Here is a 15205-nt window from a genome sequence, read left to right on the forward strand (position 1 = left end):
ACACAGAGAGAATGTGCAAACTCCACACAGACAGTCACCCGAGGCTGGAATTGAACCCTGGGTCCCAGTGCTGTGAGGCAGCAGTGTTAACCACTGAGCCACCGTGCTGCCCTAGTTTCTCTAGGGTATAGTTTTGCTGTAATCACTGGTATGGTTAGAATTCTAACCCCCCTCCAAAGGGAAAGATCAGCAATTCTTGAGAATGAACACGTTAGCGTTCATTACTTGACAGACCAGTGTGCTTCATTGATATCAGAGATAATGGGAACTGCAGATGCTGGAGAATCCAAGATAACAAAGTGTGGAGCTGGATGAACACAGCAGGCCAAGCAGCATCTCAGGAGCACAAAAGCTGACGTTTCGGGCCTAGACCCTTCGTGCTTCATTGGCAGGTTTTGCTGGTTGTCACTAAATAAAAACCGAAAGAAATGTGGATATTGTAAATCAGGAACAAAAACAGAAGTTGCTGGAAAAGCTCAGCAGGTCTGGCAGCATCTGAGAAGAGAAAAAAGAGTTAATGTTTTGGAAGGGTCTGAGGAAGGGTCAACGGACCCGAAACGTTAACTCAGTTTTCTCCTTCTCAGATGCTGCCAGACCTACTGAGCTTTTCCAGCAACTTTGCTTTTCTTCCTGAGTTAATGTTTTGGGTCCAGTGACCCTTCCTCAGACCTTTTGCCAATCCTTTGTTCTGAGGAAGGGTCACCAGGCCTGAAACATTAACTCTGATTCTTTTCTTAACAGATGCTGCCAGACCTGCTGAGCTTTCCCAGCAACTTCTGTTCTTGTTTGCTGGTTTCTTGTTCTGGGCTGGAACCTTTGAGTAGTTTCTTATGTCCTAACTTTGATGACAGCTCCCTCTTTTTCCCTGCCAGCATCTGAGCCCTCTTCCTTCCCTCTGCCTATCCTCCATGTGACAACTTACATCCCTGCCACTGTGCTGCTGAAGAGTGTGTGCCAGTTTGGTGGGCTGGTGGTCTACTGTGCCCCGTGGCCAAGCAAAAGGGGACGAGGCTCCTCACTCTGCTTTGCCAGGCCTCAGGCAATTATCGGAGAGAGTCTCCAACAACCGTATCTATTCCCCCACCTCTTCCATACCCACCCGACTTTAATGAAGTTACATTCACAGATTAAAGGTAATTTTTGAGACAGACATGGTGTCGGAGGTCCTGGCTGTGAGGTGTATGTGTTGGAGCTCGTTAGCAGCTGTCTGTTTAATTATCAGAGATGATAAGGAGATGCTAACAGCATATGGTGAGAGAAAGATTGTTAGTGCTTTCAATTTGAAGAGGCACACCAGAGGAGGAGTGAGGCATGTAGGATAACCAGGAGCAACCTGCTATCTGTAATGTGAATTAACAAAGTGAAGCCCAGATCTCTATCCAGTCTGCTTCAGACCACAGGATTTGCTCTGTACTTTGCTTTTTTTCCTCTCTTTGATGTTCACCAAAGCTGTTCTTCAGTAAAAATACCAGTTATTTTTCTCAACAAGATTTGCTGTTTGCCCATCTCCACAATGATGATTGTGGCAGATATATTCTTGCAGTCTGCGTCTGGATCCTTTCATCCTGCTTCACATTCTCACTTCTTCGAACAGCTTTGTGCACATGTATCTGCTCATCACCATCTTTTTCACTGTTCCCGTTTACCAAACACATTTTCATTTCCTCCTCTTCTTTTTCCCTCTCACACTTGTTCTTTCGCTCCTGCACTCTCTCTGCCTTCCTGCTCACTCACTCACTCACACACTCACTCACTCCTTTCCCTCTCCAACACACACACTCTCCTCGTCTCACTCACTTTCACTGTCATTCTCACTCACATTTTCACTATCTCTTTCACACAGACACTCTCCCTCACACATTCTCTTGCAACTTTCTCACACTCTGTCTCAGGCACTCTCTCACAATCACACACTATCACACACTCACTTTCTTTCTCACTCTCTCTCACACATACACTCTCTCACATACATATACTCTCTCTCACATACCCTGTCTCACTCTATTTTTCTCTGTCTCTTACACACAGTCTCACTTTCTCACATACACTGTCTCATGCACACACCCTCTCTAACTCTTATTTCTCTCTCTCACTCTCACACACTCTCTCTCATGTACACACTCTCTCTCATGTACACACTCACACACACACTCTCTTTCACACACACACTCTCTCTCACACACACTCTCTCACACATGCTCCCTCTCTGACACACATGCTCCCTCTCTCACACACATGCTCTCTCTCTCGCACACACACTCACTCTCTCTCACACACACACTCACACTCTCTCTCACACACACTCTCTCACTCTCTCACACACACTCTCTCGCTCTCTCACACACGCTCACTCTCTCTCACACACACTCTCTCTCTCACACACACTCTCTCGCTCTCTCACACACACTCTCTCTTTCTCACACACTCTCTCTCACACACACACTCACTCTCTCTCTCACACACACTCTCTCTCTCACACACGCTCTCTCGCTCTCGAACACACACTCTCTCGCTCTCTCACACACACACTCACTCTCACACACACTCACTCTCACACGCACTCTTGCTTTCTCACACGCACTCTCTTGCTGTCTCACACGCACTGTCTCGCTCTCTGACACGCACTCTCTCGCTCTCTCACACACACTCACTCACACACACTCTCGCTGTCTGACACACACTCTCGCTCTCTCACACACACGCACTCTCACACACACTCTCTCGCTCTCTCACACACACTCACTCTCTCTCACACACACACTCTCTCGCTCTCTCACACACACTCTCTCGCTCTCTCACACACTCTCTCTCTCACACACACTCTCTCGCTCTCTCACGCACACTCTCTCACTCTCACACATGCTCACTCTCTCTCACACACACACTCTCGCTCTCTCACACACACACTCTTGCTGTCTCACACGCACTGTCTCGCTCTCTGACACGCACTCTCTCGCTCTCTCACACACACTCTCGCTCTCTCACACGCACTCACTCTCACACACACACTCACTCTCACACACACACTCACTCTCTCACACGCACCCTCTCTCACTGTCAAACACTCTCTCTCTCTCTCTGTCTCTCTCTCTCTCAGAAGCATGTGCAGAAGGAGAGTGTGCATTGATCAAAGGATCTCTCCACATGCCAGAAGAAGGCCCTGTACTGGGGTTTTGTTGTCATTCCAATGGGGTTGACCCACTCCTGCCCTCACAGCTGCCATGCCAATACGCAAAGGGAGAAGGAGAGTCTTTCATGTTCACCTCAGTGGATGTAGGGGAGTAAATCCTTTTATTGGCATCACTGTACGTCAGAAAAACCAGGCTTCCAGCTATCAATGATAACTGGAGCCACCACACTATGGTAGAGGGTCCTTGGCCTTGTTAAACAATCAAATCACTACAGACTGCGATGAGAAGACATTTCTCCAACCAAAGGATTGTGAACTTTTGGATTTGTCTGACCCCGGCGATGATTCATTGTTGAAAACATTTAAGGCTGGGATAGAGAGATTTCCCATCCCTTGGGAATCATGGGATATGGGGAACAATGCAAAATGTTGCTAGCATTAATGATGGTTCAGGTTCGATGGGCTGAATGTCTCCTATTTCTGGTTATCTTGTGCTATGACTCACATCTTATGACTTAGGCAGGTGGACATCACCAGAGGGTCTCTGTAGCAGCAATGAGACTGGGTTATCAATCCAGTGAGTGCAGGTTCAAATCCCACAGTGCCAGATGGAGGATTTAAACCGGATCCAAAAACACAAATGGTGAAGTGTAAACTGTCAGTGAAAGTGACCGCGAAGGAATCTGTTATCCTTCACCCAGTCTGTGAGTGACTCCAGCCCCAAAAATCAACATGCTTTACTATCCTTCTGTGACTTAACTTGGCCATCAATTCAAACAGGAGACTGGTCAACACTATTCCTGAGTGGGAGTCAACTGAGCAGACCCTTAACTCTTTTACCCTGGATTATCTCCAGGTAAGGTCAGAAGTCACACGATACCAGTCCAACAGTTTATTTAAAATTACAAGTTTTTGTAGCACTGCCCCTTCACCGGCACTCCGAAAGCTTGTGATTTTGAATAAACCTGTTGGACAATAATCTGGTGTCATGTGACCTTGTCCGCCCTAATCCCACACAAGCACCTCAACATCATATCTCCAGGCAATAAACCATAAACAATGACCTCTTTCGTGACACCAACACACAGAATGCCTAAAGAGACCATTCAGCCCATCAAGCCCTAACTGATTCTCCAAGAAGCATCCCCATCCAAACTAACTCCCCTCCCCTTCATTCCTGTAATTCCCACATTTCCCCATGGCATTCCACCTAACCTCTATATCCCTGAACACTGGGTAATTTAGCATGGCCAACATCCCCCTAACCTTCACATCTTTGGTCTGTGGGAGGAAACCCACATACACAGGGAGAATGTACAAATTCCTGAGGGTGGAATTGAACTCAGGATCCTGGTACTGTGAGGCAGCAGGGCTAACTACCGAGCCACTGTACAACCCTCAGAGTGACTGATGTTAAACAAAAATTACTCCGTAAATTTGAACCTGGAATCATGTGTAGGTCAGGTAAGCTCAGTAGATTTCCCTCCCTGGAGATATGAGTGAGCCAGATGAGCTTTTAATCCAACTGATCATAGTTTCATAATCACCCTCACTGAGATTGGATTTCTTCATTTATTTCAAATCACCCTGTTCAAAATCAGTACTTGAGCCTAGGCCGCTGCACCAATAAACCCTGCCAGATCAGATTTATTGAGACAACAAGGTGTAGAGCTGGATGAACACACCAGGCCGAGCAGGAAAGCTGACTTTTCTGAAGAAGGGCCTCGGCCCGAAATGTCAGCTTTCCTGCTCCTCTGATCCTGCTCGGCCTGGTGTGGTCATCCAGCTCTACACCTTGTTGTCTCAGATTCTCCAGCATCTGCAGTTCCTACTATCTCAGATCGGATTTATTAACAGGATTGAAAATCTACCAGCCACTGCTGTGAGATATTCAAACCCATTCGCCCAGGATTGCCAACTGAGTAACATTACTGGGTCATCCCTAGTTTCCTGTTGAAGGCTCACTGAAGCTGTAATGTGTGATTTGACATTGTCCTCATTTTGCACTGGATTTCAGCAGAACCCCTTTGCCCCTTACCCACTCCAAACCCCCTCCCTGCCCCCACATTAAAGGATGGATCTGTGTTGAAGCCATTCACAGTGCCGCCTGGACAGCCCTGAGAATGAAACCTGGGCCACTTACCCAGTTGGTGGGGGCAGGGGGTGGGAATAGTAACATTGTGGTGACAGCGCTAGATTAGTAATCCCTAATAGACTCCAGGAGTCTGGATTCAAATCCCACCACAGCCGCTGGTGGACTTTACCTTAAATTTGACATTGGGGCATTTAAGCGGCTATTAGATAGGCATAAGGATGTTAGTATAAGGTAGGGGTGGAGGTGAGATAGACCTTAGGATTCGGGTATAAGTTTGGCTCAACATTGTGGGCCAAAGGGGCCTGTACTGTGCTGTCCTGTTCTGTGTTCTAATTAATAAATCTGGAATTATAATCTACAGTGGTGACCATGAAACCATTCTTAATTGTTGTTGACAACCTGTTTCCCCAGTACCTTGTAGGGCAGGAAATCTTACCTGGTCTGGCCTACAGGACACTCTACATGTGCTTGATTGTTAACTGTCCTGTGAAAGGGCCCAAGCAAGTGATTCAACTCAAAGGCCGTTAGGGATGGGTAACAAATTCAGTCATTGCCGGCTGGAAGCACATCCTGTGACAAAAACAAAGGAAAAAGGAATGGGTGACAATTAAAATTGGGAAATGATGGCCTAGTGGTATTATTGCTAGACTACTAGTCTAGAAACTCAGTTAATGTTATGAGGACCCCAGTTCGAAACTCACCCTGGCTGATGGTGGAATTTCTATTTCAAAAAGAATGTGGAATTTGAATTTAATATGGAATTAAGGGTCTAATGATGGCCGTGAAACCTTTGACAATTGTCAGGAAAAACACACCTGGTTCACTAATGCCCTTCAGAGGAGGAAACTGCCACCCTTACCTGGTCTGGCCTACATGTGACTCCAGACCCACAGCAATGTGGTTGACTCTAACAACTGTTGGGGTGATCAGGGATGGGCAATAAGTGCTCGTCTAGCTTCATATACCCACATCCTATGAGTGAATAGTTAAAAAAAAAAATTCTGCATATAAACTGACGTTTTCCCAGCCACCATCAGTTCTGAGGAAGGGTCACCGGACCCAAAATGGTAACTGTTTTCTCCTTCACAGATGCTGCCAGATCTGCTGAGCTTTTCCAGCAGCTTTGTTCTTGTTCCTGATTTACAGCATCTTTTGGTTTCTAAAAAAAATCTTGTTTGGTCTGGACAGCAGAGTTGCTGGTAGTCTTCACATGAGGAGGTTTGCCACCAGAGAGATGAGGCTCACTGTTTACTTCTTCTTTCCTTAGACTGTGGTACTTTACATGGAGCTGGTGTTTTTCGTGCCCTGTGTTGACCCTCTGAGACAACGTTAAGCTCACTATTTCCTCTTCTGGCTTTGGCAGGAATGTGCTGGGGAGCCTCTCTTCATGCTATACTGTGCCATCAAGCAACAGATGGAGAAAGGACCCATCGATGCTATCACTGGGGAGGCACGGTACTCTCTGAGCGAAGACAAACTTATTCGCCAGCAAATTGACTACAAGACGGTGGTAAGTGTGTTAATCCCCCGGTCCTAAACACACTGGGAGCTCCCACACCGTGTGGAGAGACATCGCACATTTTCATTCTTTGGCATAAGGTTCCTCATCATCACCAGGAAATTCTCGAACGTTCCAAACTTGGCAATTAAAGTTACCGTGCCCATGGCTCATGCCAATCTCATGGCTTCCTTTACCAAGATGATAATCTCACAGTTGCAGCTGTTGAGTGCGATATACTTGGGAAACTGTCTGTTTGGGTTCCATGTTCAAACCCTTTAGCTGGCGTAAAATCAGCAGAGAATTGTGTTTGATCCTTTCCCTCTTGAGAGGTTTGTTTCATTTTCTCAGATTGATTTTTCACTCAAGCATATTCTTTGTGGTTTGCCAGCGTTTTTCTCGCCTGCACTGACCTCCCCTCGCCACCCTTGCCCTCCTCATCTGCTTCCCCCATTGACTTATGGGGGCGCAGGGAAGCGTTTCAATGAAGATTCATAGCCGCACGTAAACTGTTTCATGGTGCCTCAAAGACGTCATCGTTAACCAGAACCTGACGCCGGGCAGTGCAGGAGTTTACAGCGCATTACTTAAAGTGCCTTTCACTGGCTCAGGATGTCCCACTGTTACGAACCAGGCCAGTTTGCACATTCTCCCTGTGTCTGCGTGGTTTCCCTCTGGGTGCTCCAGTTTGCTCCTACAGTCCAATGATGCATAGGCTAGGTGAATTGGCCATGAAAAATTGCCCGTGGTGTTCAGGGATGTGTAAATTAGGTGGGTTACAGGGGGATGGGTCTGGGTGGGAGGCTCCGAGGGTTGGTGTGGACTTGTTGGGCCAAAGCGCCTATTTCCACTCTATAGGGTTTCTACTGACGATGACCATTGATGAAAACATATCAAGGAGATAGCCTAGACCCGAACGTTTGTCTTATTTAAAGGTGTGACATTTCCAGATGTAATTCGATTGGTTCAAATTACTAGGCTTTAAGCAAAACATACTTTATTCTAACACTGCAGCTAAAATGCAAACAAAAAAAATTGATATAACTTTAACAGTAATGAAATACTTCACAAAATAATGTATTATTTACTTATTACTCATCAACCGTTCCAATATAGTAGTTTCGCATAAACACACCCTTGGCAAAGGCAAATTCAGCAAAACAGGTTTTCCTGACTTACTATATCCTCCGGTCCTGGTGAAGGAACACCGACAGAATGAATTCAGCAGCGGAGAGAAAGCTCTATCTAACAGATTCAACTCTTAAAAAAACCCCCAACTTCAATAAGTGAAAACAAAACTAAACCTCTGGGTCTATGTGAGCCTGACTCCACCCACTCATGCGTCTTTTGTCTAATTTTCAAAATCACCCATATCTATTTACTCTGCTTTCCATGGAGCAAACACCTTGGTTTACAACATTCTCCTTCAAGAGAACCGCGCATTTATAGTCACTCCACCTCAACACACCATCTGATTGAAGGTAGTTCCTGTTGTAGTTGAAGTGTATAATTGAGCTACGCACAGCAAGATCCCACAAACTCTGCTAGGATAAACAGCCAGATAAACTGGTTTTACTGATGTCGACTGGGGATCATATATTGGTCCATGATTTTAGGAATCATCCTCCCTTCAGCTTCACTGTGAATGGCAGCTGTGGGATTCTGTTATGATTGTCTTACGCACCTAGGGTTAAACTTTTGTCTGAGACCGGCACCGCTGACCATGTGGCACCCCTGAGAGTGCATCACCCCTGACATTGTGGCACCCTGACTCTGTGGCACTCATGACAGTGTGAACCCTGTCACTGTTGCACCCTGACAGTGCGACACCCCTGACAGTGTTGCACCTCTGACACTGTGACACCCTGACACTGTGGCGCCATGAAAGTGTGGCACCCTGGCAGTGCGGCAACCCAACAGCATGGAACGCCCAACAGTGTGGCACCCCAACAGTGTTTCAGACTGACGGCGTGGCACCCTGATAGTGTGGTAACCTAACATGTGGTACCCCCAACAGTATTGCAACCCGATGGAGGGGCACCTCCAACACTACAGCACCCCCTGAGGGTACGGTCGCTCTGACAGTGCCAGCCTTCTGACGCTGCGATATCCGAGAGTGGGGTCACTGACTGTGGGATAAAAAGGGGTACAGGTCTCTCCACTGCCTGTTCGTTTCAGAATGTAGTTACTGATTCAATGTAGGGAAAGGAGCAGCTAAATTGTGAGGAACCGTCAGTTCAACGGATCATGTTGGCCTCAGGACCTCGCTTTCGGGGAAACGTGGACTAGTTGAATGCAGAAAGAAGTTTTTCAGAAGTTGCAGAGTCAGTGAGAGAACCCACTGTTTCTGTGGTAGCAGTAACGGCCCCTCACTTGCGCCTATTTTTCACTGACAGACCCTGAACTGTGTGAACCCGGAGAATGAGAATGCTGCTGAGATCCCTGTCAAGGTTCTGAACTGTGACACTGTGACTCAAGTGAAAGATAAGCTGTTGGATGCATGTTACAAAGGGGTCCCCTACTCACAGCGCCCCAAGGCAGCAGACATGGACCTCGGTAAGAGTCACTGATAAACTGGGTCTTGGGGAAAGTGGGAAATGGCCGAAGCTGGAGTATCCTTCCGAATAAGACGAACTGCGGCTCTCAACTGCATCTTACGGCATTTGCTATCAGCGCAAATTTGTACGGCGTGTTTAGGTTTAAACGATAGTCCTGTCAGAGTCGCTGGGAGTATGAGCGGGTCATAGAATAACTCTGAACCTGAGGCTTTGGAGGGGTGATTGTTTATCTCTTTATTAATCTCCTCTTATAGTTCAAACTTTAAACCCGGTTAAGCAGCTCTGGATGGGCCACTAATCAAACAACTAATGGAAACTTGTTAAATCAAGGTAACATTGTTTGTTTTGTGAATTGTGCTTCACCACAAGGGGCTGGGTAATTGCACTGTTCCATCACAAGTTTCTCAAGGACTACACTGCACCCTCAAGCTTCTCAAAGACTTTCAGGAAGTTGATGGATTTGGGTACAAGCTGTTCTCTCAGCATAGAAATTCTCCTCTAGTAATTAATGGCTCCACGATTAAGGTAGGTTAACATGTTTTGAGAAGATTTGTAGCTCAGGTTGAGTTTCTGGATGTGAGTTTGCTCGCTGAGCTGGAAGGTTAGTTTTCAGCTTCATCGGAGGCTCACTGATGATGTTACCTAGAATGCTGACAAAACATCTGAAAACTAACCTTCCAGCTCAGCGAGCAAACTCACATCCAGGAGGTTAACATATTACAGACCCTATCATTGTTCATAATGATCATCCAACTCCAAAAAGTGAACAGTTATAAAATTATGCTAGTAGCCATTGTGCCGAAGAATGGACTTGCTCAAAGTCAATTGTTCTCGGAGGTTTTAAAAATGCATTTCCTTTCATTTGTCTTTTTTCCCCTGGTGGAATGATGTACCCCAGGGCCCCAATCTCTGAAGGCCTTATCCAAAGGCCTATCCCCTATCACAAAATAGTGAGGTGGTAGTATAGTAATAATGCTGCTAGGTTACCAGTTCAGGAGCTCAGGGTGCTGCACTGAAGACTTGTGTTCAAACCTCACCATAGTAACTGGTGCATTTGAATTCAACCAACTAGTTAATCCGGCCTCAAAAGGTGGATACAGTAACTGTGGTTATAAAGTCATAGAGCTGGACAGTATGGAAGCAGACCCTTTAATCCAACACATCCATGTTGACCAGATATCCTAAATGATTCTAGTCCCATTTGCCAGCATTTGGCCCATATCCCTCTCAGCTCTTCCTATTCATACACCCATCCAGATGCCTTTGAAACGTTGTAATTGTTCCAGCCCCCACCACTTCCGCTGGCAGCTCATTCCAGACACGCCCCACCCTCTGAGTGAAAAAGTTGCCCCTTAGGTCCCTTTTAAACTTTTCCCCTCTCACCTTAAACCCATGCCCTCTAGTTTTGGGCTCTCCCAACCCTGGGAAAAGACCTTGGCTATTCCCCCTGTCTGTGCCCCTCATGATTTTATAAACCTCTACAAGGTTACCCCTTAGCTTCCAATGCTCCAGGGAAAACAGCCCCAGCCTATTCAGCCTCTCCCTATAGCTCAAACCCTCCAACCCTGGCAACATCCTTGTAAATCTTTTCTGAATGCTTTCAGGTTTCACAAAGTCCTTTGAGTAGCAGGGAGACCAGAATTGAACGCAGTATTCCAAAAGTGGCCTAACCAGTGCCCTGTATAGCCATCAGTTGTTGTAAACCCATCGGGTTCATTGCAGTCATACAGCACAGAAACAGATCCTTCGGTTCAAACAGTCTGTGCTGACCATGTTCCCAAACTAAACTAATCCCACCTGCCTGCGTTTCGCCCATACCCCTCAAAACCTTTATTACTCATGAACCTATCCAAATGTCTTCTCCATGTTGTAACTGTGTCTGCATCCTTCATTTCCTCTGGCAGCTCATTCCACACAGAAACCACTCTCTGTGTAAAACATTTGCCCCTCGTATCTTTATAAAATCTTTCTCCTCTCACCTTAAAAAATATGCCCCCGACTCTCGAAATACCCCACCCTAGGGAAAAGACACTTGCCACACCTTATTTATACCTGTCATGATCCTATAAACCTCTATTTGGTCACACCTCAACCTCCTATGCTTCATGGAAAAGGTCCCAGCCCTGTCCAGCCTCCTACTCAAACCCTTCACTCCTGGCAACATCAGGTAAATCTTTTCTGAACCCTCTCCAGCTTAATCATATCCTTCCCATAACTGGGAGGCCAGAACTTGATGCAGTACTCCAGAAGAGGCCTCACCAACATCCTGTACAAATTCAGTAATGTACATCATAATGTCCCAACTCCAATATAAAAACCAAAACAAATGCGGATGCTGTAAACCAGGAACGAAAACAGAAGTTGCTGGAAAAGCTCAACAGGTCTGGCAGCATCTGTGAAGAAAAAAAAATCAGAGTTAACGTTTCGGATGCGTGACCTTTCCTCAGAACAGAGGAAGGGTCACCATTCTGAGGAAGGGTAACCCAACCCGAAATGTTAACTGTGATTTTTTTCTTCACAGATGCTGCCAGACCTGTTGAGCTTTTCCAGCAACTTCTGTTTTTGTCCCAACTCCTATACTCAAAGACTCCTATTCTCAAAGGACACTAATATCCTTTGGCGAAGGAAACTGCCATCCTTACCTGGTCTGGCCTACATGTGACTCCAGACCCACACCAATGTGGTTGGCTGTTAAAATAGTATCAGAGATAATGGGAACTGCAGATGCTGGAGAATTCCAAGATAATAAAATGTGAGGCTGGATGAACACAGCAGGCCAAGCAGCATCTCAGGAGCACAAAAGCTGGCGTTTCGGGCCTAGACCCTTCATCAGAGAGGGGGATGGGGAGAGGGAGCTGGAATAAATAGGGAGAGAGGGGGAGACCACTCTCTCCGTGACTCCCTTGTTCGCTCCACACTGCCCTCCAACCCCACCACACCCGGCACCTTCCCCTGCAACCGCAGGAAATGCAACACTTGTCCCCACACCTCCTCCCTCACCCCTATCGCAGGCCCCAAGATGACATTCCACATTAAGCAGAGGTTCACCTGCACATCTGCCAATGTGGTATACTGCATCCACTGTACCCGGTGTGGCTTCCTCTACATTGGGGAAACCAAGCGGAGGCTTGGAGACCGCTTTGCAGAACACCTCCGCTCAGTTCGCAACAAACAACTGCACCTCCCAGTCGCAAACCATTTCCACTCCCCCTCCCATTCTCTAGATGACATGTCCATCATGGGCCTCCTGCAGTGCCACAATGATGCCACCCGAAGGTTGCAGGAACAGCAACTCATATTCCGCTTGGGAACCCTGCAGCCATGTGGTATCAATGTGGACTTCACCAGTTTCAAAATCTCCCCTTCCCCTACTGCATCCCTAAACCAGCCTAGTTCGTCCCCTCCCCCCACTGCACCACACAACCAGCCCAGCTCTTCCCCCCCACCCACTGCATCCCAAAACCAGTCCAACCTGTCCCTGCCTCCCTAACCGGTTCTTCCTCTCACCCATCCCTTCCTCCCACACCAAGCCGCACCCCCAGCTACCTACTAACCTCATCCTACCTCCTTGGCCTGTCCGTCTTCCCTGGACTGACCTATCCCCTCCCTACCTCCCCACCTATACTCTCTCCACCTATCTTCTTTACTCTCCATCTTCGGTCCGCCTTCCCCTCTCTCCCTATTTATTCCAGCTCCCTCTCCCCATCCCCCTCTCTGATGAAGGGTCTAGGCCCGAAACGTCAGCTTTTGTGCTCCTGAGATGCTGCTTGGCCTGCTGTGTTCATCCAGCCTCACATTTTATTATTTTGGTTGGCTGTTAACTGCCCTTTTTAATAGTCCTGGCAATCCACTCAATTCAAGGGCAATTAGGGATGGGCAACAAATGAAGCCCACATTCCATCAATGGACAAAAGATGAGAAATAATTAGAGTGAAGACTGAGAAAGATAAATATGTTGCCAAATTGATTACAGAAAGATTGAAATAAGAGTGAGGGGAAAAAAGACAAATTAAGAAATGCATTTTTGAAATCTCTGAAAACAGTTGGCTCTGAGCAAAAATGAAACCCCATATTTAATGCCATATGCATAATTTTAATTCCTGGTGTAATTTTATAACTGTTCACTTTTTGGAGTTGGATGATCATTATGAACAATGCTAAGGTCTGTAACATGTTAATCTACCTTAATCACCAAGCCATTAATTACTAGAGGAGAATTTCTATGCTGAGAAAGCAACTTGTACCCAAATCAACCAACTGCCTGAAAGTATTCAAGATGTTTGAGGGTGATGTGCAGTCTTTGAGAAACTTGCGATGGAACAGCGCAATTACGCAGCCTCTTGTGGTGAAACACAATTCACAAAACATGTCCTCCCCACTGTGGATTATGCAAAGGGAGGGGTCAGAGCCTAGATTTTATTTCATTCATTCACAGGATGAGGGCGTTTCTGGCATGACCAACATTTATTGTCCATCCCTAATTGCCCAGAGGGCAGGTGAGTCAACCACATTGTGGTGGACCTGGGAGTTTCATGTAGGCCAGACCAGGTAAGGATGGCAGTTTCCTTCCCTACAGGAAATTAGGGCTCCAAATGGGCTTTTCCAACAATCAACAATGGTCATTATTCGTCATTATTAGACTCTTAATTCCAGATTTATTTATTGATTTCAAATTCTACCATCTGCTGTAACCGGATTCGAATCCAGGACCCCAGAACATTAAATAAAAACCAAAAGAACTGCAGATGCTGTAAATCAGGAACAAAAACAAAGTTGCTGGAGAAGCTCAGGCAGGTCTGGCAGCATCTGTGAAGGGAAACACAGAGTTAAAGTTTCGGGTCCTGTTCTGAGGAAGAGTCACCCGACCCGAAACGTTAACTCTGTTTTTCACTTCACAGATGCTGCCAGGCCTGCTGAGCTTCTCCAGCAACTTTATCTGTGTCTCCAGAACATTACCTGGGTCTCTGGGTTAACACTCCTATGATAGTACCACTAGGCTGATGCCACACCTCCCAATCCTTGATTCATATCTTTCTTACGGCTGTAAAGCGACGCTCGCTGTGATGACCGTGAGGATTTCTGCTGAGGGGCCACAAGATGATGCCTCACGTAGTTCAGTAACTGACCTGTATCACATTTAGCTACCCGGCTGTGCATTGCGCTGTGGAGTAAGGGATGGTGGGAGGGAGCTGCAGTGAAATCCTGTGAATTTGTGAAGTGAGTGTTGGAAAAAAAGATAACATTTTTTGCCGTCTCTCTCAGAGTGGCGACAGGGAAGAATCGCGAGGATAATTCTCCAAGATGAAGATGTGACGACAAAGATAGATAATGACTGGAAACGTCTCAATACTTTGGCACACTACCAGGTACAATCCCCTGAGGGGCAAGTCCATGCCCAACATTCCTCCATCTGGCTAAATGATGAGTTGTTTGCTGGTATCAAACCAAAATGAAAGTCTTGGTGAGATGTTAATATCCATGGTTACAGCTCACAGACTCATGGGAGTCTACATTCAATGGGGAGGGATTGGGTCGATTTCTACTGAGACTGAAAAAGGTTGAAAGGAGATTTGGTGGTTGTCTTTTGATGGGTGGGTGGTTGGTTTGGTCGGGAGAGTGATCAGAAACAGGATGGGTCATCAAATGGAATTTGTTGCTGCGAGAGTTTAGGAGACAGGGGTAGAAGGGAGAAGGGAATAAAAAAACCCACAATACCAAGGCATGCACTGACATTGGGCTCGTCACTCCAGGAGCTGGTGAAATACTTTTCAATGCATGAGCACGCGGGAAACATGCTGCCATTGTGCACACAGCAAGATCCCATAAAATACTATGTGATAACCGCCCCACATAATCTGTTGCCGCCTTGGCTGAGAGGGCACATACCCGTCACGACACCAGGGCAGAAATCCCACAGTCGTCTT

General features: G+C 46.6%; 1 protein-coding gene across 3 annotated transcripts in view; it reads left to right on the forward strand.

Moving 5' to 3' along the window:
* Nucleotides 1-15205, forward strand: part of LOC125460469 (plexin-A1-like) — a 512196-nt gene that overhangs the window by 468063 nt on the left and 28928 nt on the right. For all 3 annotated transcript variants that reach the window (XM_059649731.1, XM_059649733.1, XM_059649732.1), the window contains exons 24-26: nt 6589-6735; nt 9120-9279; nt 14544-14647. In XM_059649731.1, coding sequence (XP_059505714.1) covers nt 6589-6735; nt 9120-9279; nt 14544-14647 — 411 coding nt within the window. The remainder of the gene's footprint in view (nt 1-6588; nt 6736-9119; nt 9280-14543; nt 14648-15205) is intronic.

This window comes from Stegostoma tigrinum, chromosome 11 (genome assembly GCF_030684315.1).
Source record: "Stegostoma tigrinum isolate sSteTig4 chromosome 11, sSteTig4.hap1, whole genome shotgun sequence".
In the NCBI taxonomy this organism is placed as follows: Eukaryota; Metazoa; Chordata; class Chondrichthyes; order Orectolobiformes; family Stegostomatidae; genus Stegostoma; species Stegostoma tigrinum.